General features: G+C 41.7%; 1 protein-coding gene across 1 annotated transcript; it reads left to right on the forward strand.

The window, feature by feature from the left end:
- Window positions 1–490: 490 nt before the first annotated feature.
- On the forward strand, window positions 491–27,225 carry CDC37 (cell division cycle 37, HSP90 cochaperone). Its single transcript, XM_081320608.1, has 8 exons — window positions 491–733; window positions 6,726–7,007; window positions 11,649–11,754; window positions 12,785–12,900; window positions 16,205–16,327; window positions 16,532–16,714; window positions 25,850–25,921; window positions 26,689–27,225. The coding sequence occupies exons 1-8, from the start codon at window positions 632–634 to the stop codon at window positions 26,836–26,838; spliced, it is 1,134 nt and encodes a 377-aa protein (XP_081176734.1). The 5' UTR covers window positions 491–631; the 3' UTR covers window positions 26,839–27,225.

Below are 27,225 nucleotides of genomic sequence, written 5' to 3' on the forward strand. Positions count from 1 at the left end.
GTTTTCAATAAACCATGATTAGCAAACCGTAGCTTAATGCGATGTGCATGCCCAGCCATAAAGTCCGAGAAAGAACCGATAAGATTCTTCACCGTTCGTATTTGTAAGCAAATTAAACATGTGCAATAAATGTAACTCTTAACCACTTGCTTCCTTATGAAACACTCAGAACTTCCTGCTATTTTTCCTTTAGAAAACTGGAAATCCACCGTTCTGCTTCGACGACCGATCAGACGCCGGGTAGCTGAACGCTCAAAGGATTTTTTTTCTTTTTCTTTTTCTGCAAGGGGATCGCGACTGTCAGCCGAGGAATCTTCCCGAAAAAGGGGAAGCAACGACAGAAACTCCCGACGCGATTCGCTTTCCTTGAAAGTGAAGCCTTGCGCTGCGGACGCTGCCACTCCACTCCGTTGAAGTTTCGAGCAGGCGCAGAGGCGGGTGGGCCGCCGCTGACACTCTGTCGCTCCGCGCGCTCTCGCCGTTAGGCAGGGGAGAGAAGCCACGCCTCCGCCGCGCTGGTGAAGGCCGGTGATTCCGGCAGTGACGTAGAGAGGAAGCGGATCACTCCGAGCCAGGAGAGGCGGCACCCCTCCCCCACGGAAAGCGCCTTGGGAGCGGCAACAGCAGCGCCATGGTGGATTACAGCGTCTGGGATCACATCGAGGTGTCCGACGATGAAGACGAGACTCACCCCAACATCGACACCCCCAGCCTTTTCCGATGGCGGCACCAAGTAAGGGACGGAGCCTCGCCCCCACCCCCGAGCCCCTTGCCGCGGGCGTGGGGTTGGGGATAGGGAAACATTGGGAAAGATCCTTAGAGGCCAGCGCAGCTGGAGGGTCTTCTGAAGGGTCGGGTGGTGGGGGTGGAATTTCGGTGGGGCTGCCTCCTCCCAGACGGCGTGCTATAGGATGCGGGGCTTTCCTCTCGGTCTCCTACCGCTTGGGAGAAGCCCAAAGGCTTGGGGGAGGGGCGCCACGATGAAGCCGAGCGCTGCTTCCCCAGTCTTCCCCTGTTAGGCGAGCAGGCCTTCCGGGACAGGGAGAACAATTAACCCAGGGGTCTTCAAACTTGGCCCTTTTATGACTTGTGGACTTCAACTCCCAGAATTCCTCAGCCAGCCAAGCTGGCTGAGGAATTCTGGGAATTGAAGTCCACAAGTCATAAAAGGGCCAAGTTTGAAGACCCCTGAATTAACCAGTGGAACAGCCTGCCTCCAGAAATCGTGGGCGCTCCATCGCTGGAGATTTTTTTTTTAAAAAAGAGGCTAGACAGCCACTTGTCTGAGATGGTGTAGGTCAGGGGTAGGCAACCTCGGCTCTTTTGTGACTCATGGACTTCAACTCAGGAATTCCGGGAGTTGACTTCCACGAGTCATAAAAGAGACCCGAGGTTGCCTACCCCTGGTATAAGGTTTTCCTGCTTGAGCAGGAGGCTGGACTAGAAGACCTCCAAGGCCCTTTCCAGTATAATGGCTTCCAGAGGCGTCGCCCCTGCTTCGTTGCTACTGCCTTGCGGGAGTTCTTTTTTAGAGCAGCTCCTACGGAGAGGGTTTCTCCACTTTCCTTTCAGCGCCCACCTTTCCTTGGCCCAAGCTCCCCACCCCACCCCAGCCTATATAGCCTTTAAACTTTCATTTCGAAAGGGTATAAGGACCGACTGCATCAAATACTGTACAATTTTTTCCGCATCAAATACTGTACAATTTTTTCCCCCTCTTAATTTCCCGCCTTCCCTAAACATTCTGCCGATTTGTTGTAAGCTGCCTAGAGTAGCCCCCCCGCCCCGCCCTCCGAGAGATAAGAGGCAAATGCCTTTCACAAATAACATTTTAGGTTTTCTGTGAAGAGGAGGATTGTCACTGATCCCTAGGCATCTACTTTATTATACGGTATAACCTTTATTAGCTCCTGCAGTGGCTTGCTATCGTTTCCAGTATATAAAGCACGAAACGATTGTACTTATCTTGCCCATTATAATGCATTATGATCTTTTTTTGAGTGGTGATTAAGTGAAGGCTGCAGTGGCTGCAGTTGTTAAGCGAACAAATGATTTGCTATGGGCAGTTTTGGCAATAGCCATAAATTGAGGTCACATGACCGCAGGAAAATGCAGCCATTTGCCAAGATCCCAAAGTGTAATCATGTGACGTGGGCAGAGGTGACTGTCAGAACTTTAAATCTAAGTCAAGTTGTAATATCCCCAAGGCAGGTTTGTTGGAACTTGGAGTGGTTGCTGAGTGACCAGTTATATGTCAAGGACTACCTGTACTGTATATGCACCAGGTCTGTTTGAGTTACCCCTTTGTGTCTCTTCTGAAAATGTAGAATAGGATTCCTATTTTTCCATATGAGAGGGATTGTTATAATATGTCGAAATGAAGCTCAGTGCTCAGCAAGTAGCATACAGTGGTACCTTGGTGCCCAATTGCTTTGAATCTTATTGGTACTCAATGTATTTTGATGTGAAAATTCTGTTCCGGTATTCATTGCTTGGTACTCAGCATACAAGCTAGAACCTGTCGATGTCGGCTGCCTTGTGATTCACTACATTATTCCTTAGGGGGGGAAATTGATTGGTAATCATTGTTTGTGGTACTCATAGCAGCTCCTGGAACCAATTAACAAATACTTAATTGGTTAATCGAGGTACCACTGTTTTTTCATGCCAAACATAAAAAACTTCTAAAAGGTAGGCTGAAAAAAATTAAACAGTTAAGAGTAAACAGTTTTCAGATCAATAAGAAACCCCTAAATGCTTATATCTAGCATAAGTAGCATAAACTATTCATAGTCCATGAGCTAAGAAGAGATATAATCTATTCTGATCTTGTACGCAGGCTGTGGCTTAGCCTAAGTTGTATTAGGGCATGTATCTTTTACTGGAAGATAAGAACCTGTATTAAAAATCTTGCCAGCGTGAACTCAGTGTTAAAGCCACTGATTCTGGAGGGCTAAATCACAGAAAGTTATGCTATGATAAAAATATGTTGCTTTTCACATAGCAAATAGTTGATTTCTTTCATCTAGAATGATTTCTACCTCCTGTTGAAATTAGTTTGACTATTTCAGTTGTTATATTGTTTCTCCTATACCAGGGATGGCAAACTTGGCTCTTTTATGACTTGTGGACTTCAACTCCCAGAATTCCTGAGCCAGCATGGCTCAGCTTGGAAACCTCTCCCTTTCCCCTCAGCATGGCTGGCTCAGGAATTCTGGGAGTTGAAGTCCACGAGTCATAAAAGAGCCAAGGTTGCCTACCCCTGTCCTATACCTAGGGATAATAGTCTTATCTTGCAGATAGACAGTGGTAATAGATCTTTTAGAAGTAATTATCTTGAACTATTGTCTGAGCTGACTCCTTTTAATAGAGAGGTTCTTTTAAATAAAAATCATGTAAGTAATTGAATATATTGAGCCATCTTCAGTGTCTTTGTTGGAAAAAAGTATGTGAAACTTTAGTTACTAAGTGTCACTTCCTTTAGCAGCATTGACCTTTAACCAAATATTTTCTCAGCCTGATCAATACAACACTTAGGTTTGTAGACTGGGGGCCATTCCTCTTTACGGAATTGCTTCATTTCATTGATATTTTGGGGCTGTTTTGCAGATTAATAGATTAAAATTTCTTCTATTTAAGCCATCCTGTTGTAGATTTAATAGTATTTTTAGGATTATTCTATTGAAACAATTAATTTAAGCTTTAAACAAGATGGATTCTTTGATAGACTGCTGTAGAATTTCCTACGATCCAGAATCCATTATTCTGTCAGTGATTTTAAATGTCTCAGGTCTTGGGGTTGCATACGTCCATGGCCATGCTTCACAGATGAGATGAGATTCTTTTGTTCTAGTGTAGGGTTTCATTTTCTGAAATTTTAAACATTTCTTATCAGTGCTAGAAAGTTCTACTTTTATCTTGTCTGTCTTTAGAACTTCAGTCCAATAGTTGTTAGATCATCCCCTGGAAAACCTCATGTGAGCAACAGTGTGCATTCTGGAGGATAGTGATTTTTCATACTTAGTATCCCTGCCATACCATTCACTCTTGTTCACTCTTGATATTAGACAATGCAAGTGGCTAGCAAATTCTCTGTTATTATTGTATTCAGGTTTCAATCTCCTACAGCAGGGGTGTCAAACTGCTGGCCCGCGGGCCAGATGCGTCATACAGAATCCACGCCCACCCCATTGCCGGCAATGGCAAAACAGTCCAGATACATCTCGTGATGTCATGTGACGTCATGAGTTTGACATGTCTGTCCTACAGTATTGTACAACTTACTCTTGAGGTGACATTGGACAATCATTACTAGGGAGAGTAATAATAATAATAATAATAATAATAATAATAATAATAATAATAATAATAATAATAATAATAATAATAATGCATTTTCTCCACTTGTACATTGTCTCCTTGACCATGGATTGATGATGGCCAAAATCTTTGTGAATGGTTTTATTTCTTTCAAGTTTCATGAGCTTCCATTCCCATTCTTCTTACAGCTACAAAAATCTCTATTTAATGTGGATATAATTTGCTTCGAAAACTGTATTAGAGTCCAATAGAGGTAAACCTTCTGTGTGTGTTTTATGGGGGAGGACTCTTCAAACTTGGACGTATTTGTCATCTGACAGATTGGGATATCCCACTCAACTAAAGTAGTTGATTGATTAATGTCTTCACACAACATTTTCTAACAAATTAGTGAATGCTGGCTCAGTATGTTCAATGAAGATGTGATATATTGCACTGTTTTATGTGTTGTTTAACCAGAAGTTCTATTTCTTTAGTAAAACTAAGATGATGTTTGCACTGTAAATCAAGGACTGTAGGATTACAGATAGTTCTTAAGGATGCACAAATTTTCTTTCACCAGTTTAAAAGGAATTTGTCAAATAGCAGCATTATTAAATGTGTAACTTGCCTTTCCACCAATTGCCGTAAATAAAATATTATGAAAATCACTAATTAGTCCTCAATTTGAAACCTTTAAGTTATGCCAGTATTGAATGAAGGCACTTATGACCAGTGCCCAAAGTTATGGCAGATTGCAGTGCCTCTGCAGTGATTAAACTTTGGGCACTCTTGCATTTTCTGGCTCGTTGCTTATCTGATATTCACATTTTTGCTCCTGTTACTGTCCAAGCACACCCAGTCTGACCCTTCACAAAGAAGCTACTGGCATCATGAGGCTTTCTTCCCAAGATCATATGTGGTGGTTTCCTCGCAAGATCCAGGGAGGCAGCCTCAGGTGGCCAGTAGCTGCTTCACAAAGCGCCTGGGCAGGTAAACCTTGTTAGCAGCAGAAACAAGACAACAGCAAAGGTCTGGGGTGACAGAGCACAGAGTGGCAGGGGCCTCAGAGTGCATGATGGTGACTACAACTGAGTGGGTAGCTCAGCTTTCCTGGGTGCTGCAGGTTTGCATGATACTACTGAGGCGTCTGGGATGCTGCGGTTTTGTGCTATACTTCTAGGGCAGCCGTGGCTTTGTCTGTAGCTCAGGGGCTTTTTATAGGCCCAGAGCTATACATGCCAAGAAGCCTTCAGCTGCAGTGTAGCAAGTAGCCCCAGAGCTGTGTTGCTCTAGGGCTGTTTGTCACAGCAACCAGGGTAGGGCGGAATACAGGGCAGTCAACTAAAGCATAAGACATAACTTGAACTAGCATCTGATGTATTAGTAATTTAGTAATAAGTATAATATACATAATTTGGGTCAGGCTTGCCCTATGTAAGTTTCATCAAGTTTGGCAAATTCTTACCACAGAAATGATGAAAGTATGTTCAATTGAATTTTCTGAAGACCTCAATTAGAAGCCATTGACACTTGCCAGGTTGGAAAAGGGGCAAATCATTTCTAAAGTTCTGGGGCTTCATCATCTGCAGCTGGAGACTTAGTCTTGAAATGGAGAAGATTTGAAACAGTAATAGTGGCTGTGCTATTAAAGTTACCAAGAGTGGTTGTCCTATCAAAATCCAAGAGGGAAAATATAAGATGAATCTGTAGCAAGGCAGTGGTAACAAACAAGTCTATAAGAGAATAGATGAAGAACTAATTCAATATTTTGGACTGACCCCAGTAGATTATCTAGAGTTTCTAGACTTAGTCCCAAAAAGATTTCATGACAGGACCTAAAGCTAGCAGGTCTTGCTAGAAAATACATCACCTTGGTGAGATGGTCTAAAACAGGGGTCCCCCAAAGCCCCAGGCTGCGGCTCACTACCAGGCTGTGGCCTGTCTGGAACCGGGCCACACAAGTGTCTGGCCAGCGCATACACATGCAGCTTGACTTACACGAGCTGCAGGCCAGTGTGCACGAGCACAGCTTGACTTGCATGAATAGTGAGATGGCACACAGCTAAAATTGCACAAGCAGTGCACCGCTTGTGTGGGCTGCTTTCCCTCCCCCTCCCCCCTGCCAGACTACCAAGCCGTGAAGGCTAATTCATTCATATATGGTGTTGTGAAAGACTGATAATTAGTTACTGGAAACATCTGGCTTTAGTTATTAAAGATGAAGGTATGTAACCAGTTACTCATTCTAAGAGGGTGATTATCTGTGTGTGTCTGTGACAAATGCTGTTCATATTTGTCTTCACACTGCGCTACAATTTGTGAACTGGCACATCCATTGTATTTCCATTATACTTACAATATGAATTTCAAAGTAAAAGGTATTTTGATATTAGGAAGATCTATTTAAACAACCTGTTCTCCAGGCCCGAGTTGAACGGATGGAGCAGTTCCACAAAGAGAAAGAAGAAGCAGACAAAGGATCCCGGGATTGCAAACGTAAGTTGGCTGAGTGCCAGAAGAAGATAAAAGAACTTGAATTGGCCAACAGAGAGAGTAGCAAAAATGAGCTGCAGAGGTTACAGGCTGAGGCACAGCAACTCAAAAAAGAAGAAAAGAACTGGGACAATAAAGCAGAAGAACTCAGGAAGAAGGAAAAGAACATGCCCTGGAATGTTGACACTCTCAGCAAAGATGGCTTCAGTAAGGTGGGTCTTCTTGGTTAGATTCTTTTTCTACCTTGCTTCTGAACCTTCAAATAGAACTGAGAGGACTTGATCTGGCTGTCTTATAAGCAAAGCTATATGGATCATACAGCTGTAGTGCTGTCTATGTTTGACAATAGTGAAATAAGGATTACCTTCCAGGTATCCACATTCCCTAAGATATCCATGGGTAATTTCAAAAGTAAGTGTACAATTAAAGCAACAGTGGTGTTAGTTTATGGAGAATGAGTGCGGCCATTTTATTAAAAAAAAGTATGCTTGGGCTGTTTAGACCAGCTGTGATGTAAGAGAATGTATCTAACTGAGTTTTTGCAAGAAAAAGAGACGGTGGGAAGGGAAGGAAGTAGTGGTGCTACATTTCTTTGCTTTAAGGTAGAGATTGGGACTAATCTTTCCGGTTACCATGGTATGGTCACATGACTTTAGGGAGTGGGGCTTTGTCCCCTTGAAATTTCTGCTCCTCATCTTCCTACTTTTTCTGTACAGGTGAAACAATGGAGCCTTGAGGGGGAAAGGAAGGGCACAGGTGATCTGGAGCTGATTCTGTTGAAACTTTTCTACAAGAGCTCCAGCAGGATTAGCTGCATCTGTGCCTTTCTTTTCCACCCTTAAACAAAGAGGGGGAGGGGAAATGCTTCCATGTGGAGTTGGTCCTGGAGGTTTTCCAACAGAAGAGAAGATGATATAGGTCAAATGGAAGAACTTTGAAAAATAGTCAAACTACTGAAATTCTTTGGGATTTGTGGGCAGAAGTTCATATTTTATGGTTATAAATACATTTGTTTTCAACAAACATAATCTGTTGTAATTTGATGGAAGCAAACTTGAGCTGTAGAATGAATAGCTGAAGAAGCCTCAAGAGGTTTTCCAAAGAAAAGTTAGTTCTAAATCTAACAAATGAGTAACATGGATTATGGCAGGGAAAATTGTTGAGTCAGATTACTTGGCAACAGTTTGATCAGGTTAGCAGTAGAGCATAAAGTTAAATACTTTATTGGATTGGTTAAACTGCCTTGAGAAAACTGGTTTAATTGCCCCTAAAATTTCTGAACTGGTTCAGCTCATCAGTCTTTTGCTAGTGCATTATTGTTTGGCTTAGGTTGTTTTGGGAATAATTTAATATTATTGATACACTGTGGGGGGTTGACAACAGTTAGAACATTAGTATGCAGAAATGGGGAATGCCAGAAGCTCATCATACAATGTTGACTTTCGTGGTTGATATTTAAGTCTTGAGCACTGAGGCTGAAGGGATATTGAAGTTCAGCGATATACAGTAGTGGCCAAAATTGTGGGAGCCTTTTGGGAAAAGTGTATTTTTGAGGTTTGATGGCTAATAACACCTCTTCTTTTTGTAGTAGTAGTACCATAAAATTATATATCAATGGAAAGATAATTTAATCAAGAATGTAATGCAACATAGTTTGTTCAATTATCTGTACTGTATTCTATGAAAAGCTATAGCCAAGTTACCAGAAAAAGGAAGCACAACTTGCTTAGGTTGATATCAGGTAGCTTTCCTTCATCTGATTGTAGCCAATGAGCATGAGAGAGCCAGTCAGGTGTCATCTTGTTTTGGCAATGAGCCAGTCAGATCACAGTAGGATTCAATTATTGATGTCATGTATTGAAGCTGAGAGGACATTTGTCAGTGTGTTATGTGATCACTATCAAGTTGGTTGGTTTTTTTTTCTTTCATTTAGTGAGCTTGTAAAACATAATAAAATTACCGTATATACTTGAGTATAAGCCGACTCGAGTATAAGCCGAGACCCCCAATTTCACCCCCCAAAACTGGGAAAAGTTGTTGACTCGAGTATAAGCCGATCCGCCGTTCTGCAAGCCTCCGCCACCGGCGGAGGCTGGATCCGCGCTCTGCAAGCCTCCGCTGCCGGCGGAGGCTGGATCCGCGCTCTGCAAGCCTCTGCCGCCAGCAGAGGCTCGATCCGCCATTTTGCAAGCCTGAATACACAGGAATACCCTGTGTGGCCGCGGCTCTCGGGGAAGCCCTGGCTGTCCGCTTCCTCGCTCCACGCTGCCATTCGGGGCCCGCGCGTTCCCCGGGCAAATCGTGGCGCCCAGCAGGCGAGGAAACACGCCCGCTCCAGTCGCCCCCCCTTCCCTCAGGAGACGCGAAGCAAGTGACCGCCCGGAGCTTACCGAGGACTTGCGCGCGGCCGAGACTTCGGTGCTTCCAGGATCGCGTGCACCTCTCCCAAGCCGCCGCCGTCCGGAGACCTGCCGAAGTTTGGGGAGGTTTGGGGAGGTGCGCGCGCACCTCCCCAAACCTCCCCAAACGTCGGCAGGTCTCCGTTCCTCCGCGCAGACCTGCCGACGTTTGGGGAGGTTTGGGCGCCTCCCCAAACCTCCCCAAACGTCGGCAGGTCTCCGTTCCTCCTGCCGACGTTTGGGGAGGTTTGGGCGCCACCCCAAACCTCCCCAAACGTCGGCAGGTCTGCGCGGAGGAACGGAGACCTGGGGAGGTTTGGGGAGGCGCCCAAACCTCCCCAAACGTCGGCAGGAGGAACGGAGACCTGCCGACGTTTGGGGAGGTTTGGGGAGGCGCGCAAACCTCCCCAAACGTCGGCAGGTCTGCGCGGAGGAACGGAGACCTGGGGAGGTTTGGGGAGGTGCCCAAACCTCCCCAAACGTCGGCAGGAGGAACGGAGACCTGCCGACGTTTGGGGAGGTTTGGGGAGGCGCCCAAACCTCCCCAAACGTCGGCAGGTCTGCGCGGAGGAACGGAGACCTGGGGAGGTTTGGGAAGGCGCCCAAACCTCCCCAAACGTCGGCAGGAGGAACGGAGACCTGCCGACGTTTGGGGAGGTTTGGGGAGGCGCCCAAACCTCCCCAAACGTCGGCAAGTCTGCGCGGAGGAACGGAGACCTGGGGAGGTTTGGGGAGGCGCCCAAACCTCCCCAAACGTCGGCAGGAGGAACGGAGACCTGCCGACGTTTGGGGAGGTTTGGGGAGGCGCCCAAACCTCCCCAAACGTCGGCAGGTCTGCGCGGAGGAACGGAGACCTGGGGAGGTTTGGGGAGGCGCCCAAACCTCCCCAAACGTCGGCAGGTCTGCGCGGAGGAACGGAGACCTGGGGAGGTTTGGGGAGGCGCCCAAACCTCCCCAAACGTCGGCAGGTCTGCGCGGAGGAACGGAGACCTGGGGAGGTTTGGGGAGGTGCCCAAACCTCCCCAAACGTCGGCAGGAGGAACGGAGACCTGCCGACGTTTGGGGAGGTTTGGGGAGGCGCCCAAACCTCCCCAAACGTCGGCAGGTCTGCGCGGAGGAACGGAGACCTGGGGAGGTTTGGGGAGGTGCCCAAACCTCCCCAAACGTCGGCAGGAGGAACGGAGACCTGCCGACGTTTGGGGAGGTTTGGGGAGGCGCCCAAACCTCCCCAAACGTCGGCAGGTCTGCGCGGAGGAACGGAGACCTGGGGAGGTTTGGGGAGGCGCCCAAACCTCCCCAAACGTCGGCAGGAGGAACGGAGACCTGCCGACGTTTGGGGAGGTTTGGGGAGGCGCCCAAACCTCCCCAAACGTCGGCAGGTCTGCGCGGAGGAACGGAGACCTGGGGAGGTTTGGGGAGGCGCCCAAACCTCCCCAAACGTCGGCAAGTCTGCGCGGAGGAACGGAGACCTGGGGAGGTTTGGGGAGGCGCCCAAACCTCCCCAAACGTCGGCAGGAGGAACGGAGACCTGCCGACGTTTGGGGAGGTTTGGGGAGGCGCCCAAACCTCCCCAAACGTCGGCAGGTCTGCGCGGAGGAACGGAGACCTGGGGAGGTTTGGGGAGGCGCCCAAACCTCCCCAAACGTCGGCAGGTCTCCGTTCCTCCGCGCCCTGCCTGCCTGCTTCTTTCCGCAGCGGGGAGGTTTGGGCGCCGACGTTTGGGGAGGTTTGGGCGCCTCCCCAAACCTCCCCAGGTCTCCGTTCCTCCGCGCAGACCTGCCGACGTTTGGGGAGGTTTGGGCACCTCCCCAAACCTCCCCAGGTCTCCGTTCCTCCGCGCAGACCTGCCGACGTTTGGGGAGGTTTGGGCGCCTCCCCAAACGTCGGCAGGTCTCCGTTCCTCCTGCCGACGTTTGGGGAGGTTTGGGCACCTCCCCAAACCTCCCCAGGTCTCCGTTCCTCCGCGCAGACCTGCCGACGTTTGGGGAGGTTTGGGCGCCTCCCCAAACCTCCCCAGGTCTCCGTTCCTCCGCGCAAACTCCCCAAACTTCGGCAGGTCTCGGACGGCGGTGGCTTGGGAGAGGTGCACGCGATCCCGGAAGCACCAAGTCCTCGGTAAGTTTTTTTGTTGACTGGAGTATAAGCCGAAGTGGAATTTTTCAGCCCAAAAAGTGGGCTGAAAAATTCGGCTTATACTCAAGTATATACGGTAATGTAATGGTGCAAAGAGTTGACTGGTTGCCCAGAAAGCGATGTAATATACTATTATCAAGTGAACAAGGCTACAGTTATAAAGAAATTAGAAGAAAAATTGGTGGAAACTTAACCAAAGATGGCATTTTTACTGTACACTTTTCCCAAAAGGTTTCCACAATTTTGGCCACTACTGTATAAAGCATCATGCTTCCCAGTTACACAGTTGTATCTTTAACATGGCTTACTTTATTATTGTAGAGCGTCTTCAATGTCAAAACTGAACAAGATGTGGAATCAGAAGAACAAAAAGAGAAGAAGCACAAAACATTTGTGGAAAAATATGAGAAACAAATCAAGCACTTCGGTAAATCCAAAATTAGCTTTTCCAAAAATACATTTGGAATGTGGTCTAGGAATGTTTGTATATACCAGCAAAGAAATTTGTACAAAAAAAATGCAGTAGTCAATTTTTTTCATGGATTACAAGCTTGTCTAAGAGCATTTGGAATTTATATAACCAATTGTACTTGGTCAAAAAAAAAGCAATGCACATTTTTGGGAAAAATACACATTTTGCGGAAATGTTTTCTGCAAATTAGGCAAGCTAATTTGTACAATAAGTACAATTTGTACAATAAGTACAATTTTCAGATTGTACTGGAAAATTAGAGGGATTAAACTGAATCAGATATTCCAGTCATGGAGATGACATCTACCATTAAAAGTGAAATACAATCATAACACATTTATTACCACTGTGGGATTTAGTTGTACGTGACATAGACTTGTAGATCATGCCAAGATTTTAAAAAGAATTCTCTTATTCTTAGGAAAAAAGTTACTGAAGCTCATGATGCTGGAAAGGGCTCCAAAACCTATGCCAGAAACTTTTGCCTTGGAGTGCAGTCCACAGTCAGGCACACAGTGTAAAAATGGGAAAATATAACATCAGTGTTACTTACTGGAACATACAAGCCACTCAAATCCACTAACCAGCACTTGAGCAGCTTATATTCCCTACTATAGTATAATAAAATGAAATAATACTATAAAATAACAAAAAATGCTTGCTCTTTAAATGGTGTTAATCATTTCTTTGATTGTTTCTGTTTATATGGTATTGACTCCTCCTTATTTAGTTGCTGGTTAATAGTTATGTAAATAAGAATGTGCTTAGGGCTGTTTGCCCTTTTTCTTGACCTCTGCTTGCTATAGCAAACAGTCCTAAGTGCGCTCTTCCCCATCAGGCTCAGAGAACATCAAGAACCCTATAAACTACATATATTCTCCACTATTGCATGTCACATTTTGGTATAAGCTCTGCTGGGAAAATTATTCTCTTTATACGATATGGAAAGAATTTGATTTGACATTGCTATTTTTTTGCTCTAAAGGAATGCTGCGGCACTGGGATGATAGCCAGAAATACCTATCTGATAATCCACATCTTGTTTGTGAAGAGACAGCCAATTATTTAGTCATCTGGTGTATTGATCTGGAAGTAGAAGAGGTGAGTGTGAAGCCTAGGAACTTGTCCAGGAGTTTTGGATGAAAATGATAGGCTTTGTCTATCAAACTAGACAAACCGATCTGGATTATTGAACTGTATCAAAGGCAACAAGCTCTTCTAGTGCTGGAGGATTCTCTCTGGGCACCAAATAATTTGTATGTAGTGGCTACAAAGTTCTATGAAATTACTTTGTTACACAAATCAACAGCTTTTATGACTTACTATTCTGAAAATTTTGGTTACTGCAAGGCAAGCTTTTTCCTTTTTCTTGAATCTGCAACTATTATTTATAGTTACCTAATAAATGGCTGGTGTACTGTTCATTAAACATCTGATTCTGCTTCAAAAGATTAGCTTCCCCTGGCAGAATTATTTCAATTCTTAAAAACCTACCTATTCCAGCAAGCCGGCCTGGCCTGATAGATTTTGGGGTTTCATTTATTTTACTATTGTTTATACTGTATACTTACCTTGCTCTGTACACCGCCCCGAGTCCTTCGGGAGAAGGGCGGTATATAAAAAAAAAAACAAATTTTCAGTTTGTGTCTGATAAGTACAGTAGTCAAGTGTTGCCGAGTCACTTGTTGCCACCTGGCAGCCAGAATTACATGCCCAGAAGAAAATGTTTGCTTCAGAGATGTACTCGTTCATTGTTGAAGTTACAGACTGACATATGAAAATAGTCTGGTGCTAAAAATTAGAAGGAATCATGACCAAGAAGAAAATATGCCATGAATTTGATAATGAAACATTTTGGAGATTTGAAACTATTTTGTTGTAGTTACTTAATAATGTTTTATTCTAAATAGAATGAAATCCAGTGCTATCCTCCAGTGTGGATAATAATTCCCCCTCCCCTTTCCATTCCTCCACTTAGTCAATATTTGATCTTGAACAGCGGTGTCAAACTGCCAGCCCATGGGCCGGATGCATCATGCCAAAACCGCGCCCACCCCAGCTCTGGTAATGGGGAAAAAGTCACAACACGTTGCGACATGTCAGGTGACATTGCGAGTTTGACACCCCTGATCTAGAAGGTTGGACCTTTTGGAGTAGATTTTGGGTGCTGATAATGCAAGATGCTGCAGTTGTCTTGTAAGAATGGATTTTATCTGAGCTCTTAGAGCAGTGAATTAGAAGAAAAAACACTAAAGAATTCAAAACCATGAACATTTCAGGGAGAATTAACTCTATTTAAAAACCAAATAAGAGTTAAAATATCTTTACCTACAGTATAAGAGTGAAGATAAGTCCAATACTGATTGCTTTGAAATGTTTTTCTGTGGCCACATTCCTAACAATTTTAGTCATAACATATAATGTAAATATGCTTATATGCCAGGCTGACACAAATCTGATTTTTAAGAATATAGATGCATTTAAATACAAGGTCTGTAATCTGGGAGTTCTCCTGGAGCTAGGATTATTATCAGATGTTTATGTAACTACAAACTAACAGATCCTTTGCCCAACTGCAACTGGTGTGCCAGTGGTTTTATGTTATACAGTATGCATATGTCAACTTTTGACTGCAGTACTATGCAAAATTTTAAATCACTTTAAAGTGAAAGCAGTGCAAAAACATTGCAGTTAGATGTTTTTACTGAGTCAGATTGTTAGAATCATGGGACACCTTAATTGCTTGTTCTGGTTACCAATTCATTTTCAAGGGCAATGTAAGGATTATTGCATTGCCCTCTGCATGGGGCTGCTCTTGTAGACCACCAGGAAGCTATCGCAGGTTCAAAATGCAGTAGTTTGAACAGTAATAAGCACTTCTTGGTATACCAGTGTGTCACCACTGTCATGAGATGTGCATTGGCTTCCAATTAGCTTCTGAATGCAATTCAAGATGCTGGTTATTACCTCTAAAGTTCTATATGGCCTGGATATATGAGGAGCTGTTTTGGTTTCAGGCCAATGGCTGGTAGTTATTTTTTATCTAAAGCCCGTTTTGGTTTTTTTATTTTGTTCTTTATTTGATCATTTTAATCTGGCCTGTCTGATTTAATATTTTTAGTTGTTTTTCTGTTGTTTCTAGTTTTGCCTGCAGCCCAGAGTCCATTGGAGTTGAGCAGCTAATAAATAAATTAATAAGGGTGATGGATAATATATTTACTTGTGGTTTGGGATTAGGCTATTTTGTAGACCATTTCAACTATGTAACATAGCCTGTCTTTGAAATAAAATCATTGTACCACTTTTAGGTTATGTTTTGCCTTTGAGTCATAATTCTTGGCAACATGTAAAAAGGATGATTTATAACATCATCACATTGTTAGAACATCCCACAGTAGCATTAGACCAGTTTTTGCAGGTAGAAGAGATTAATTTTTTTTAGATTAGTATTGCTTTTAGTTTTGTCTTTTTTTTTTAAGCCATTGCACTCCTGGGTTCTTTTAGCTGCTAAGAGTACAACAAGGAAATCCTATCTCTTAAAGGGTTCCAGTTCAGAGGATATGGAAATCCAGCACTTTCCTATGCTTATGATGGAAGAAGGAAAGAATTGGGTTTTATGCTGTTTTGGGTTTGGGGCCCAGTCTATCTTCCAATGAGAGAAGCATTATTTAAAGCAGACATGTCAAACACAAGGCCCGGGGGCCGGATCTGGCCCGCGAAGTGGTTTCATGCGGCCCGCAAAGCCATCCTGGAAACAGTGAGGGAACGGCCCCCACTGCCTTGGCCCTGGCCCAGAGACCCTCCTTCTGCCAGAGACCCTCAAATCTGTCCCACTCCTGCCCAGGCCCCCATAGGCACCCTTGATGTGAACGATGTAGAGCTGGCCATGCCCACCCAGTAGGCCATATGCACTCTAGCCACGCCCACCCAGTAGGCCACGCCCACCCTGGCCATACCCACCCGGCCCCTTGAGGGCAACCGCAATGCTGATGCGGCCCTCAGTGAAATTGAGTTTGACACCCCTGATTTAAAGCATCCAACACCATAGTAAGAGATTTTTAGTCTTGCAGATCCAGAATGCTCTCATTTATCCCATTTTACCTTTTTTCTGTCCTGAGCTTGCAGTTCTGATGTCAGAATGGAGAGCATCAGATAGTTCAAAAAGAGAAACAAAGATCTTCCCTTCTTCTGAAGTCAATTTTTTTCCTCAAACCTTCTACAAAGTCTGAAAAATTCTATGATGCTTGGATGCCCTTCTAAAAATCATAGAATGCCCCGCGCAATTATTTTTTATACCCTTGTGTATCTTACAAGCTGCCTAGAACAACTCATTTGGGGAAAATATATAAATGTACATTTGTTCTGAATCATTAAAGCTGAAATAAATCTTCGTTATTTTTCCCAGAAACATGCCCTGATGCAACAGGTAGCCCATCAGACCATAGTGATGCAGTTCATTCTAGAACTGGCTAAGAGCCTGAAGGTTGATCCTAGAGCTTGTTTCAGACAATTTTTTGCTAAAATCAAGGTGAGTCTTACACAGGTGAGAGAAAGCCTACTGTCAGAAATGCAAAGGGGATAAAGAAAAACTAAGCGTTTTTTTCTTTCATAGCAAAACCTTGCTCACAGGAAATGACTTTTGATTATGAAAGTCCAAGTCTTATTGTTTGATATGTGCAGTCTTGCTGAATGAATCACCTATTGTCCTATTCTTTTTCTAAACTCCATTCAGACAGCTGACCAGCAGTATATGGAAGGTTTTAATGATGAACTGGAATCCTTCAAGGTTCGAGTGCAGGACCGGGCTAAGGCACGCATTGAAAGAGCTATGAAAGAATATGAAGAAGAAGAGCGGCAGAAACGGCTGGGGCCAGGGGGCCTTGATCCTGTAGATGTGTATGAATCTCTCCCACAAGTGAGTAATGCAAGGAAGCTAGTGCCTCTTTCAGAATTACATGATCCTTTTGTTTCACCATGTGTTCATATCTGCATATTTGAGCAACGTAACAAATACAAAACATTTAGAACAAATTGCTTTATCTTTTGCTTTCTGCCTTTTGCTACTATGATGTGAAATAAAAATATAATTTGTGTTGCAGTTGCAAAACTGTGATTTTCATTTACTCATTTATCTAGGGCAAAGTTAGTTCCATATCAGATTAAACTTGTTCGGTACTTTTTTTGTAAAGTGCTCGTCATCATTTTAAAATGAAACTAAAATAGTGATTATAAGTGCAAGGCACATAATAAAAGCAAAAATAGTACAGAAATAGATATAAAGCAATAACATGAAGGTAAATATCCTGAGAGAATGAAAATATGTTTGATACGTGAAGCTAATAAATAGGTCCTCCCAGCTCAATGGAAGGAACTTTCCACTGAACAGGGCCATTCTCAGGGAGCCCTTACTGCACTTCAGCGTGAGAAGGCACCTGCAACAGGACTTCAAGGTGCAACAGGACTTCAAGGGATGAATTCAGAGTATTAGCAAAAGCATAAAAGAAAAAATTATTCTTTAGATGCTCTTCTCATGAAGAGAGGAATAATAATAATAATAATAATAATAATAACAATAACAATAACAACAACAACAATAATAATAATAATAATAATAATAATAATAATAATAATAATAATAATATAATAGGCCTGGACAGCTATCGAGTGCGGTCCCTATGGTTATGGGATTACCGGCTTCGGATTGGTAATGGCTTAGCCACCGTGAACCAACCCAGGTACCTCCCATCACCAATGATGAGAAATAAAAAAATTCCATACCGGATCAGTCATCACCCGGGTCAACAAGGACCATGTCAGATGCTGTGGCTCCTAGACATCTGTTGAAAAATGGGCCACAGGACTCAGTTGTGACTGCTGGGGAACCAGAGCGTACAACTGTAAAGCAACTGGAACAAAAGCGCAAAACCTGGACAATGGAAGAAGATCGAGAAATCATCAAATGCTACTACCAGGCAGAACCAACAGCCCGGGGATTTCTTTATTGAAAAGTTTTATAAAAGTTACAATATTATCCCATCCCCAACCCCCCTCCCCCTCCCCCACTTCCCAAAGCTGGTTACAGGGTTACAAATATATAATAATCATAATGTAGCTAACATTAATCAACTATATAAATAACCAAATACATAATACACTTTAACCCGCCTATAACATAATTACAAACTCTCTAAAATATAAAAATATATTATATATATATATATATATATATATATATATATATATATATATATATATATATATATATATAATTATAACAATCTAAAGTTTACTCATAAGCTAAATGGAACTTTTTAGTCCCATATTTTTTCTGAATATAATCTATCCATCTTCTCCAGACCGAAATGTATCTTGTGAATAATCCTTCAAGTAAGCAGAAATCTTAGCCATTTCTGCTAAATTTGACACTTTAAGCGTCCACTCCTCTATAGTAGGCAGACAGTCCTTCTTCCAATATTGCCCTACCAATAACCTCGCAGCTGTTATCAAATTCAACATCAAATTAATTTCTTTAGTATCACAATCTATGATAACACCCAATAAAAATAATTGTGGAGTAAACTTTATCTTTCTCCTAAAAATCTTTTGAATGTTCCACCAAATTTTAATCCAAAAAGTTTTTATATTTCTACAGGTCCACCAAATATGAAAATAAGTAGCATCCAAACTACCACATTTGGGCTGTAAATTAGAATACATACAAGACAACTTTTTAGGATCCAAATGCCATCTATAAAAAATTTTATAAAAATTTTCTCTTAAATTTTGGGCTTGAGTAAATTTTACATTTCTAACCCAAATTACCTCCCACACATCCAATGGAATTGGTTCTTGAGTATTTTGAGCCCACTTTACCATACAATCCTTTACCAATTCCGTTTCCGAGTCCAATTCTATTAAAGCATTATAAATTCTCTTTATATGCGCTCGAGTTTGATCTTTGATCTGTTTTACCAAATTTTCATCCATCAGTGTCAAACCAACCTTCTGATCTAACTTCCACCTAGCTTGCAATTGAGTATACTGAAACCAAGACTGTACAATATTTTCTTGCTTTAACTCGGCTAGCGACCTTATATCATAAATCAGATATGCATGCCACCCATATAATAAATCCCATCCCTCAAGATTTATTTATTTATTTTATTTATTTTATTACATTTATATACCGCCCTTTCCCGAAGGACTCAGGGCAGTTTACAGGGTGATTAAAAAACAGAGATACAAAAGTTAAAAACAGATTAAAAAAAATTATATTCATCCCTGCATAAGTAAAACCCCAGTTAAAATTAAGATTAAAACTAAAATTAAAATTCTCAGCCTGGGCCAGAGAGCTCGAAGAGCCAGGTCTTCAGGTCCCGGCGGAATGAACGGAGGTCGGGGGCAGTCCTCAGCTCCACTGGCAGCTGGTTCTAAAGGGCAGGCGCACCCACTGAGAAGGCCCTATCCCTGGGTGTCGTCCGCCGGCAATCTCTTACCGGTGGCACCCTGAGAAGACCCACCCTGTGGGAGCGCACTGGACGAAGGGAGCTTGATGCCGGCAGCAGGTGTTCCCTCAGATATCCCGGACCCAAGCCATTTAGGGCTTTATAGGTCATCACCAGCACCTTGAATCTCACCCGGAGGGCAACCGGGAGCCAATGCAGCTCGCGGAGTAGAGGTGTTACATGGGAGTATCGGGAAACCCCCATCACAACTCGCGCGGCCGCATTCTGCACCAGCTGAAGCCTCCGAGTGGTCCTCAAGGGCAGCCCCATGTAGAGAGCGTTGCAGTAGTCTAAACGGGAGGTCACGAGCACATGTGACTGTGCGTAGGGCATCTCGGTCCAGATAGGGTCGCAACTGTCGCACCAGGCGAACCTGGGCAAAAGCCCCCCTGGTCACAGCTCCTATATGGTCTTCAAAATTGAGTCGTGAATCCAGGAGGACGCCCAAGTTGCGAGCCCTATCAACGGGGGGTAACACCTCACCCCCCATCGTTAGAGATGGAATAGTCTGGTTGACCCGAGATGCCGATATGCACAGCCACTCAGTCTTGGCGGGATTGAGACGAAGCCTGTTTCTCCTCATCCAGACCTGGACCGCCTCCAGGCAATGGGACATCACGGCGAGGGCATCGCTGGGTTGGTTTGGGGTGGAAAGAAAAAGTTGGGTATCATCAGCGTACTGATGATACCCCACCCCGAAACCACGAATGATCTCACCCAGCGGCTTCATAAAGATAAGATAAAGTATACTTTTATTGGTCAAATTAAGCCAATTACTAACCAATGTTAAAACCACTGCATCGTAATATAATTTCAAATTAGGCACCTTAAGTCCTCCTCTTTCCCGAGCGTCTTGTAAAATCTTAAGTTTAACTCTCGGTTTTTTCCCCGCCCAAATAAACTTATTAATACCCTTCTGCCATTCATCCAAATTAGCATCTTTTTTCAAAATAGGTATCATTTGAAACAAAAAGAGAAACTTTGGTAAAACATTCATTTTAACAGCTGCAATTTTTCCCAACAAGGATAATTGTAATTTTTTCCAATTATTTAAATCCTTTTGTACTTTTAACCATAACATCTCAGTTATTCTTATATAATTTCACATTAGAAGCTGTAATATATACCCCAAATATTTAACCTTTTTCACAGTTTCATAACCTGTCAGTTTTACTAACATATCCTTTTCATTCATAGTCATATTTTTAGATAATATTTTAGTCTTATTATTATTTACCTTAAAACCCAAAACTTTGCCATATTGTATTATGATTTCCATCAAATCTATAACCAATTGAATTGGTTGAGATAATGTAACAACCAAGTCATCCGCAAATGCTCTTAACCTATAATCTATAACCTATAATCATTCTGCTTTATTTTTATTCCCTTTATTTTAGTTGATTCCCGAATTTTAATCAATAAGATCTCCAATGTTAAAACAAACAATAATGGTGACAGGGGGCACCCCTGTCTTGTACCTTTTTCAATTTTAAATGCATCTGTTAAACCCACATTAATTATAATTTGCGCCGATTGTTGTTGATATATGGCCTTAATAGATTGCAAAAATTTATCCCCAAAATTCATCTTATCCACAACTTTCAATAAAAATTGCCAATTCAACTGATCAAAAGCTTTTTCAGCATCCAAGAATATCAATACCGCAGGGAATTGGTTATTCTTATCCAAATACTCAATTAAGTTAACTATGTGTCTTACATTATATTTCATATATCTTCGTTATAAATCCAGACTGATCGGTATGAACCGTCTGTTTCAAGACTAGCATTAATCTATTTGCCAATATTTTTGCAAAAATCTTATAATCTGTATTTAAGAGCAATATAGGTCTATAATTCTTAGGCTGAGTAAGATCTTGATCCTCCTTTGGGATCAACGATATAAAAGCCCTTCTCCAGGATGGAGGCACCTCCCCTCCAGCCTGAATATTATTAAATAGTTCCTTTAAAGGTTCTACCATCTCTACAAATAAAGCCCGGGGATTTCAAAAAAGAATGATGCAACTGTGGAAGGAAAAGCATTCGGAAAGTGGCATAAACGAACAACGATTAATGGATCAAAGACGATTCATCATCTGTAATAAAGTTTTTACAGTTGTGGAAAGTCAACATCTAGGAACATTGGCTAAAAAGAAAACAACAAGCAATGATGATGAACAGGCTGAAGAAATTGTTCCAATACCTGAACAAACTGACCAACCAATGGAAGAAGCCACCACACAGGATGAAGACTCCCCTGTGCAACAACTCAAAAGTGTAGAGCTAAGTAATCTAGTGAAAATGCTGAAAGAAAACATTGAAAACTACATCAAAGAAAACACAGAAGGAAAAAGACTGCTGGCCATCCGTGAAGTGCATAGCAAACAAGTGAAAGATCTACTAAATGCTGTGAACAACGTTTTAACTTCCATCCCATCCAGCACACTGTATGAAACAAACCAACTAATGTGCAGTACAGCCACTGTTATAATTGCAGAATTATAAAATGCCAAAAAAGAAACCCACTGGAACACCAAAGTGGAAAATTCAATTTGAAAATAAAACAAAAAAGCTACGAAAAGCTGAAAAATAATTTATACAAAAAATATAACTTGGAGGAAAAAACAATAATGGAAATCATGGAAAACCTAAAACAGCATGTAATAGCAACAGCAAAGAAAATTGAGAGATATGAAGGACAAATAAAACAATATCGTGAAAATGTCCAGTTCAGAAGAAACCAGCACCTCTTCTATCGGTCACTTGGCGAAAATAAAGTCCAAACTACTGTTCTACCATGTAAAAAAAAAAACCTTAAACTTTTGGAAAGAACTATGAGAAAACCCAGTGGAACATAATAAAACTGCCTCCTGGATCAAAGATATCCAGAAACAAGCAACACAAAACAAAATGGAGAATATTGTAATAACCACCGATATGGTTGCAAAACAAGTAAAGAAGGTCAAGAACTGGAGTGCACCTGGCCTGGACGAGCTGCATGGATACTAGTTGAACCACCTCACCAGCCTCCATCACCGCATGGCCACTCAGTTTGATGAAATGCTTCAAAATGCCACAAGTGAAGAATGGTTAACAGCTGGTTGAACATACTTGATAATGAAACCCTGAAAAGAGCACAGAACCAAGCAACTACCGCCCAATTGTCTGCCAACAATATTCAAACTTTTTACAAGTGTGGGAACGGTCAGAATTTGGTCTCCCAAGAATTTGGTTTCTCACCCTTCAGCCTTTCCAGACCCCCTAATGGGCCTCCCTGTTTGTTTCAGTGAGAGCACACTCTCCTGGCTCATAGACAGGCTAGCATGTGGGAGGTTTGGGAAACGCTATGATAAAGCTTTCACATACATCTTTTGGTACCTTGTTTATGTGTGATCTCGTAGGCACCTGAGTAATCCTTATTATGTATCCAATTATTTCTATGTACCCTATTTTGTATGAGACTGATGAAGTTTTTTGTAATGTTGGAGGTGAATAAAAGTTCAGCGGGCAGTGCTCAAGGGAGTTCTTTTCGGAGACGAGGCTGCCTTACTGGCAAATTCAGTGTTCAATCATCTAATGGAAAACAATTTGTATCCAGCAGAACAAAAAGGAAATTATAAAAAATCAGGAGGAACAAAAGATCAGCTGCTCATTGACAAAAATGCAAAACGACGAAAAACAAATTTAAATATGGTATGGATTGATTACAAGAAAGCATTTGACTCATTACCCCACAGTTGGATTAATGCGTGTTTGGAAAACTTTGGAATCGGCAAAAACATCTGTACATTTTTGAAAGCAAATATGCAAAAATAGAAAACAGTTCTAACACCAAATGGGGAGAACATTGGTGAAATCAACATCAGACGAGGAATTTTCCAAGGGGACTCACTTTCACCACTACTGTTCAACATCGCATTAATTCCATTGACAATAATATTACGAAACACAAAACTGGGATACCACATCTCAAGCCAGCATGGCAAGATAAACAATCTACTATACATGGATGACTTAAAACTGTATGCGAAAAGCCACACTGAACTTGAATCAATACTCAACATAGTTCAACTGTTTAGCAGCGACATTAGAATGGACTTTGGACTTGAATGCTGGAAATATAATTAAAGCCATTAATACATGGGCAGTCCCAGTGATACGTTATCCAGGTGGAATTATCAACTGGACTTTGGCTGAATTGGAACACCTAGACCGGAAAACGCGTAAACTTGAATATGCATCATGCTCTACATCCACCAAGTGACATCGACAGGTTGTACCTGCCAAGAAGAATAGGGGGCAGAGGGCTACTGCAAATCCACCAAACTGTAGAAGAAGAAAAACGAAGTTTGAATGACTATGTAAATCAAAGTAGAGAAAAATTGTTGCAGGCTGTGAAAACAGAGAGCATTATCAAAATAACAGAAACAAAGGCAGAATATAAGGAAAAACAGCTGGATGATAGATTAAATAGATGGAAAACCAAAGCTTTGCATGGACAGCATTTGAAAAATATTGAAGGAAAATGTGATAACAACTTGACATGGGCATGGCTTAAGATGGGAACCATCAAGAAAGAAACGGAAGGCTTAATACTGGCTGCTCAAGAACAAGCATTACAAACTAATGCCATGAAAGCGAAGATACAAAAATCTACCGACAATCCAAATTGCCGACTTTGCAACAACAAAGTTGAAACTGTTTCACATTTAATATGTGAGTGCAGCAAAATCGCGCAAACTGATTACAAAGCTAGACATGACCGAGTTGCTAAACTAATCCACTGGGCATTGTGTAAAAAATACAACTTGTCTGTGTCTGAAAAGTCATGGGAACATAGGGTGGAAAAAGTTGTCAAGAATGAGAGGGTGAAGATCTTGTGGGACTTCCGAATACAGACAGATCGTCATTTGGAACACAACATGCCAGATATCGCAGTCATAGAAAACTGAAGCGTACAGTTGATTGATATTGCTGTATCAGGAGATGCCAGAGTTGAAGAAAAAGAACTGGAAAAAATTACAAAATACCGCGACCTGGCCATCGAAACTGTGCGATTATGGATGAAACGTGTAACAGTGATACCCATTGTCATTGGGGCTCTGGGAACTATGTCCAAAAACTTTGCAAAATACATCAAGAAATTGCAGCTTCCTGCAATAACTCCAGCAAAGCTACAAAAAAACCTGCGCTACTCGGAACATCTTACATTTTAAGGAGATACCTGGTTGATACCTAGGATGCTGGCAGCAACCCATGTCAACCATTAGTGCCAGTCAATTTGAATGTTCAGTTTACTGAGTTTCAGATTTTATAAATAAAAGTTTTATAATAATAATAATAATAATAATAATAATAATAATAATAATAATAATAATAATAATAATAATAATAAGAAGAAGAAGAAGAAGAAGAAGAAGAAGAAGAAGAAGAAGAAGAAGAAGAAGAAGAAGAAGAAGAAGAAGAAGAAGAAGAAGAGGAACTTGGAGGTCATCTAGTCCAACCCCCTGCTCAGGCAGGAAACCCTATAGCATTTCAGACAAATGGCTGTCCAGTCTCTTCCTAAAAACTTCAAGTATTGGAGCATTCACAGCTTGTGTGTTAGTATATCATTTTTACCTATGACTGGAAATGTTTTTCCTTCAAAAGCAATATATGCTATATGTGCAAAAATGTACACAATATCATTTAAAATATTCAGCCATAACCTATAAAAATAATCCAATCCTACATATTGCCTGTAATGTCCAAAGGCTAAATTACCCCCCAAATATTCAGGTAGGAAAAAATATTCAACAGAACATAGGTGATTTGAATTGTTAACTAAATTTTAACAGACTTGAGAAAGTCATAACTCTTTGTTGAAGAATGTCATAATTGTTGCCACTTACCTGTAAGAAGACACTGACGGAAAATTCTAGGTGGTTTATTTAGTATTGCAGGCTTTTAATGTTTAAAGATTTATAATGGCCTCCCAACTCATAAAACTGCAGCATACAATCATAAAAACAAAACAGTTTCCCAACAATACCATGGCAAGAACAAAAGACATATTTGGGCAACCAATATCTACCACCTATTACCTAAGTTCTTGGCCCCAATGCCTAAGGAAAGATCCAGAGGTTTAAAAAACTTTTGAAATGCAAAATGTCAAAATTTTATCTTGTCTGCTCATCCAAGACAAATACAGAGTCTTGGTTGAGAAAAATGAATGGGTGTTTGCCAGTGAAAGATGGCCAATAATATCTGGATCTTGTCTTCCAGGAAAAACAGTCCAGTTGCCTTTTGAAAAAGCACCTTTGGAACAAACAACAACTTAGTAATAACTCTTGTATTTTTGAAGGGACGTTTCTTCTATAAAACAGTAAATGCAAAAATACCAGACTGAAAAACGTTCTTTCCTTATAATTGCATTTTCTCATGCTTCAGAGAAAACTGCTTTGTTGTCTTCAATTTTTAATACAACGATGGAAATGTTAAGAATGTATTGTGTGCAGATACTTTCCCTTGCTTGCTATCCTATTTCTTTTTCTTTTTGGCCAGGAACTTCAAAAATGTTTTGATGTGAAAGATGTGCAGATGCTTCAGGATACTATCAGCAAAATGGATCCTGCTGTGAGTATCCATGGAACTGCTCTAAGAATTAGATTCCCGATTTTCTCCATGCTACAGAATATTATTTCCAGATAACTTCCAAGTAATATTAGTTTCTCTTCTTATATATTTGCATGACCGATTGCTTGAAGATAATTAGGCACAATAAAAACAACATTATTTAACTCTCCAGGTGCCTTGTAAATTTGAAGAGCCTTGATTAGCTTCACTCTTCTCAAATTATACAAATTAAATTATACAAATATAATATACAAATTAAATTAAAAAATAAAAAAAATCTGATATGTATCTATGCAAATTAAATGCTGTATTTAATGGAAACCAGTAATGTAATCAGTAGTTTTTATGTGGGTTAAGCTTTCTTTGGCACAGAGCAATCTCAATTCACTTGGGTAGAATGGGATATTGACTGTGCCTCCAGGTTTTTGTTCATTAGTAATTTATTGATTTAGAATTTTCCATAGCTCTATGTCGGGACACAGGACTTAATAATATAGCTGAACTTCAGTATGTTTACTGAAATCAGGAAACTGCTAATTTTGGCACTAATTTTGTGTGCCTTCATAATTATTTTTCTCTTTGAGGTTATACATGCTATTTTCCAAAGATATTACCACTAAGTATTTTTCCGAGCATTTTTCTAAACTTTAGATTCTACAGTAATTTTTGGAAGCAAAAGGAACCCGCTACGAGTTCATTAGAATTGCTAAGATATCTAATGTGCAATATATAGCCCTTCAGCAGTATATATTTTCTATCTTTTACAGGAAGCAAAACACCATATGCAGCGGTGTATTGATTCTGGCCTGTGGGTACCAAATGCACAATCAGTAGGAGCAGAAAAGGGTGACAAGTTTGAAGGTGTCTACGAGGAAGTTAAGAAGGAGAGCTCTGAGGAAGAAAAAGAAAATCCCTGAAGCCTTGGCCATGTGTCTGTAAAGCAGATTGCCCCATTAACCTCTGCCCACCCTTTCACATCAGTCTGTTCAGTGATGATGTACTCTACACATTTAGACACTTTATGATTGTATGAGCTGCTTCTTGACTAGCTCGCTTCCTCACCCTGTGAAAACAGCTCCCAACTTGTACAGCTTTGTTATCTATTGGAAGCCAAGATTTCAGGGGAGTCCACGCACCATAATGCAGGCTCAGAGTGGCTTGGCATACCAGTTCCACCTTCTGTCTTGCTGTGGTGATGCAAGTCAGTGTCCTAGTTACAAATGTGCTATTAATATCTACCTTTTTGTTTGACAACCAATGAAAGCTATTGAGCAAATAAAAAAGGATGAAATAGCTGAAATTGA

This window comes from Vipera berus (genome assembly GCF_964194415.1).
Source record: "Vipera berus genome assembly, chromosome: 2".
NCBI lineage: Eukaryota > Metazoa > Chordata > Lepidosauria > Squamata > Viperidae > Vipera > Vipera berus.

Excerpts from the sequence above, each read along its gene's own strand:
- CDC37 (XM_081320608.1), top strand. The coding sequence starts at position 632 with ATGGTGGATTACAGCGTCTGGGATCACATCGAGGTGTCCGACGATGAA. Across the intron at positions 734-6,725 it reads TTTTCCGATGGCGGCACCAA|GCCCGAGTTGAACGGATGGA; the intron begins GTAAGGGACGGA and ends CCTGTTCTCCAG. Across the intron at positions 25,922-26,688 it reads TCAGCAAAATGGATCCTGCT|GAAGCAAAACACCATATGCA; the intron begins GTGAGTATCCAT and ends TATCTTTTACAG.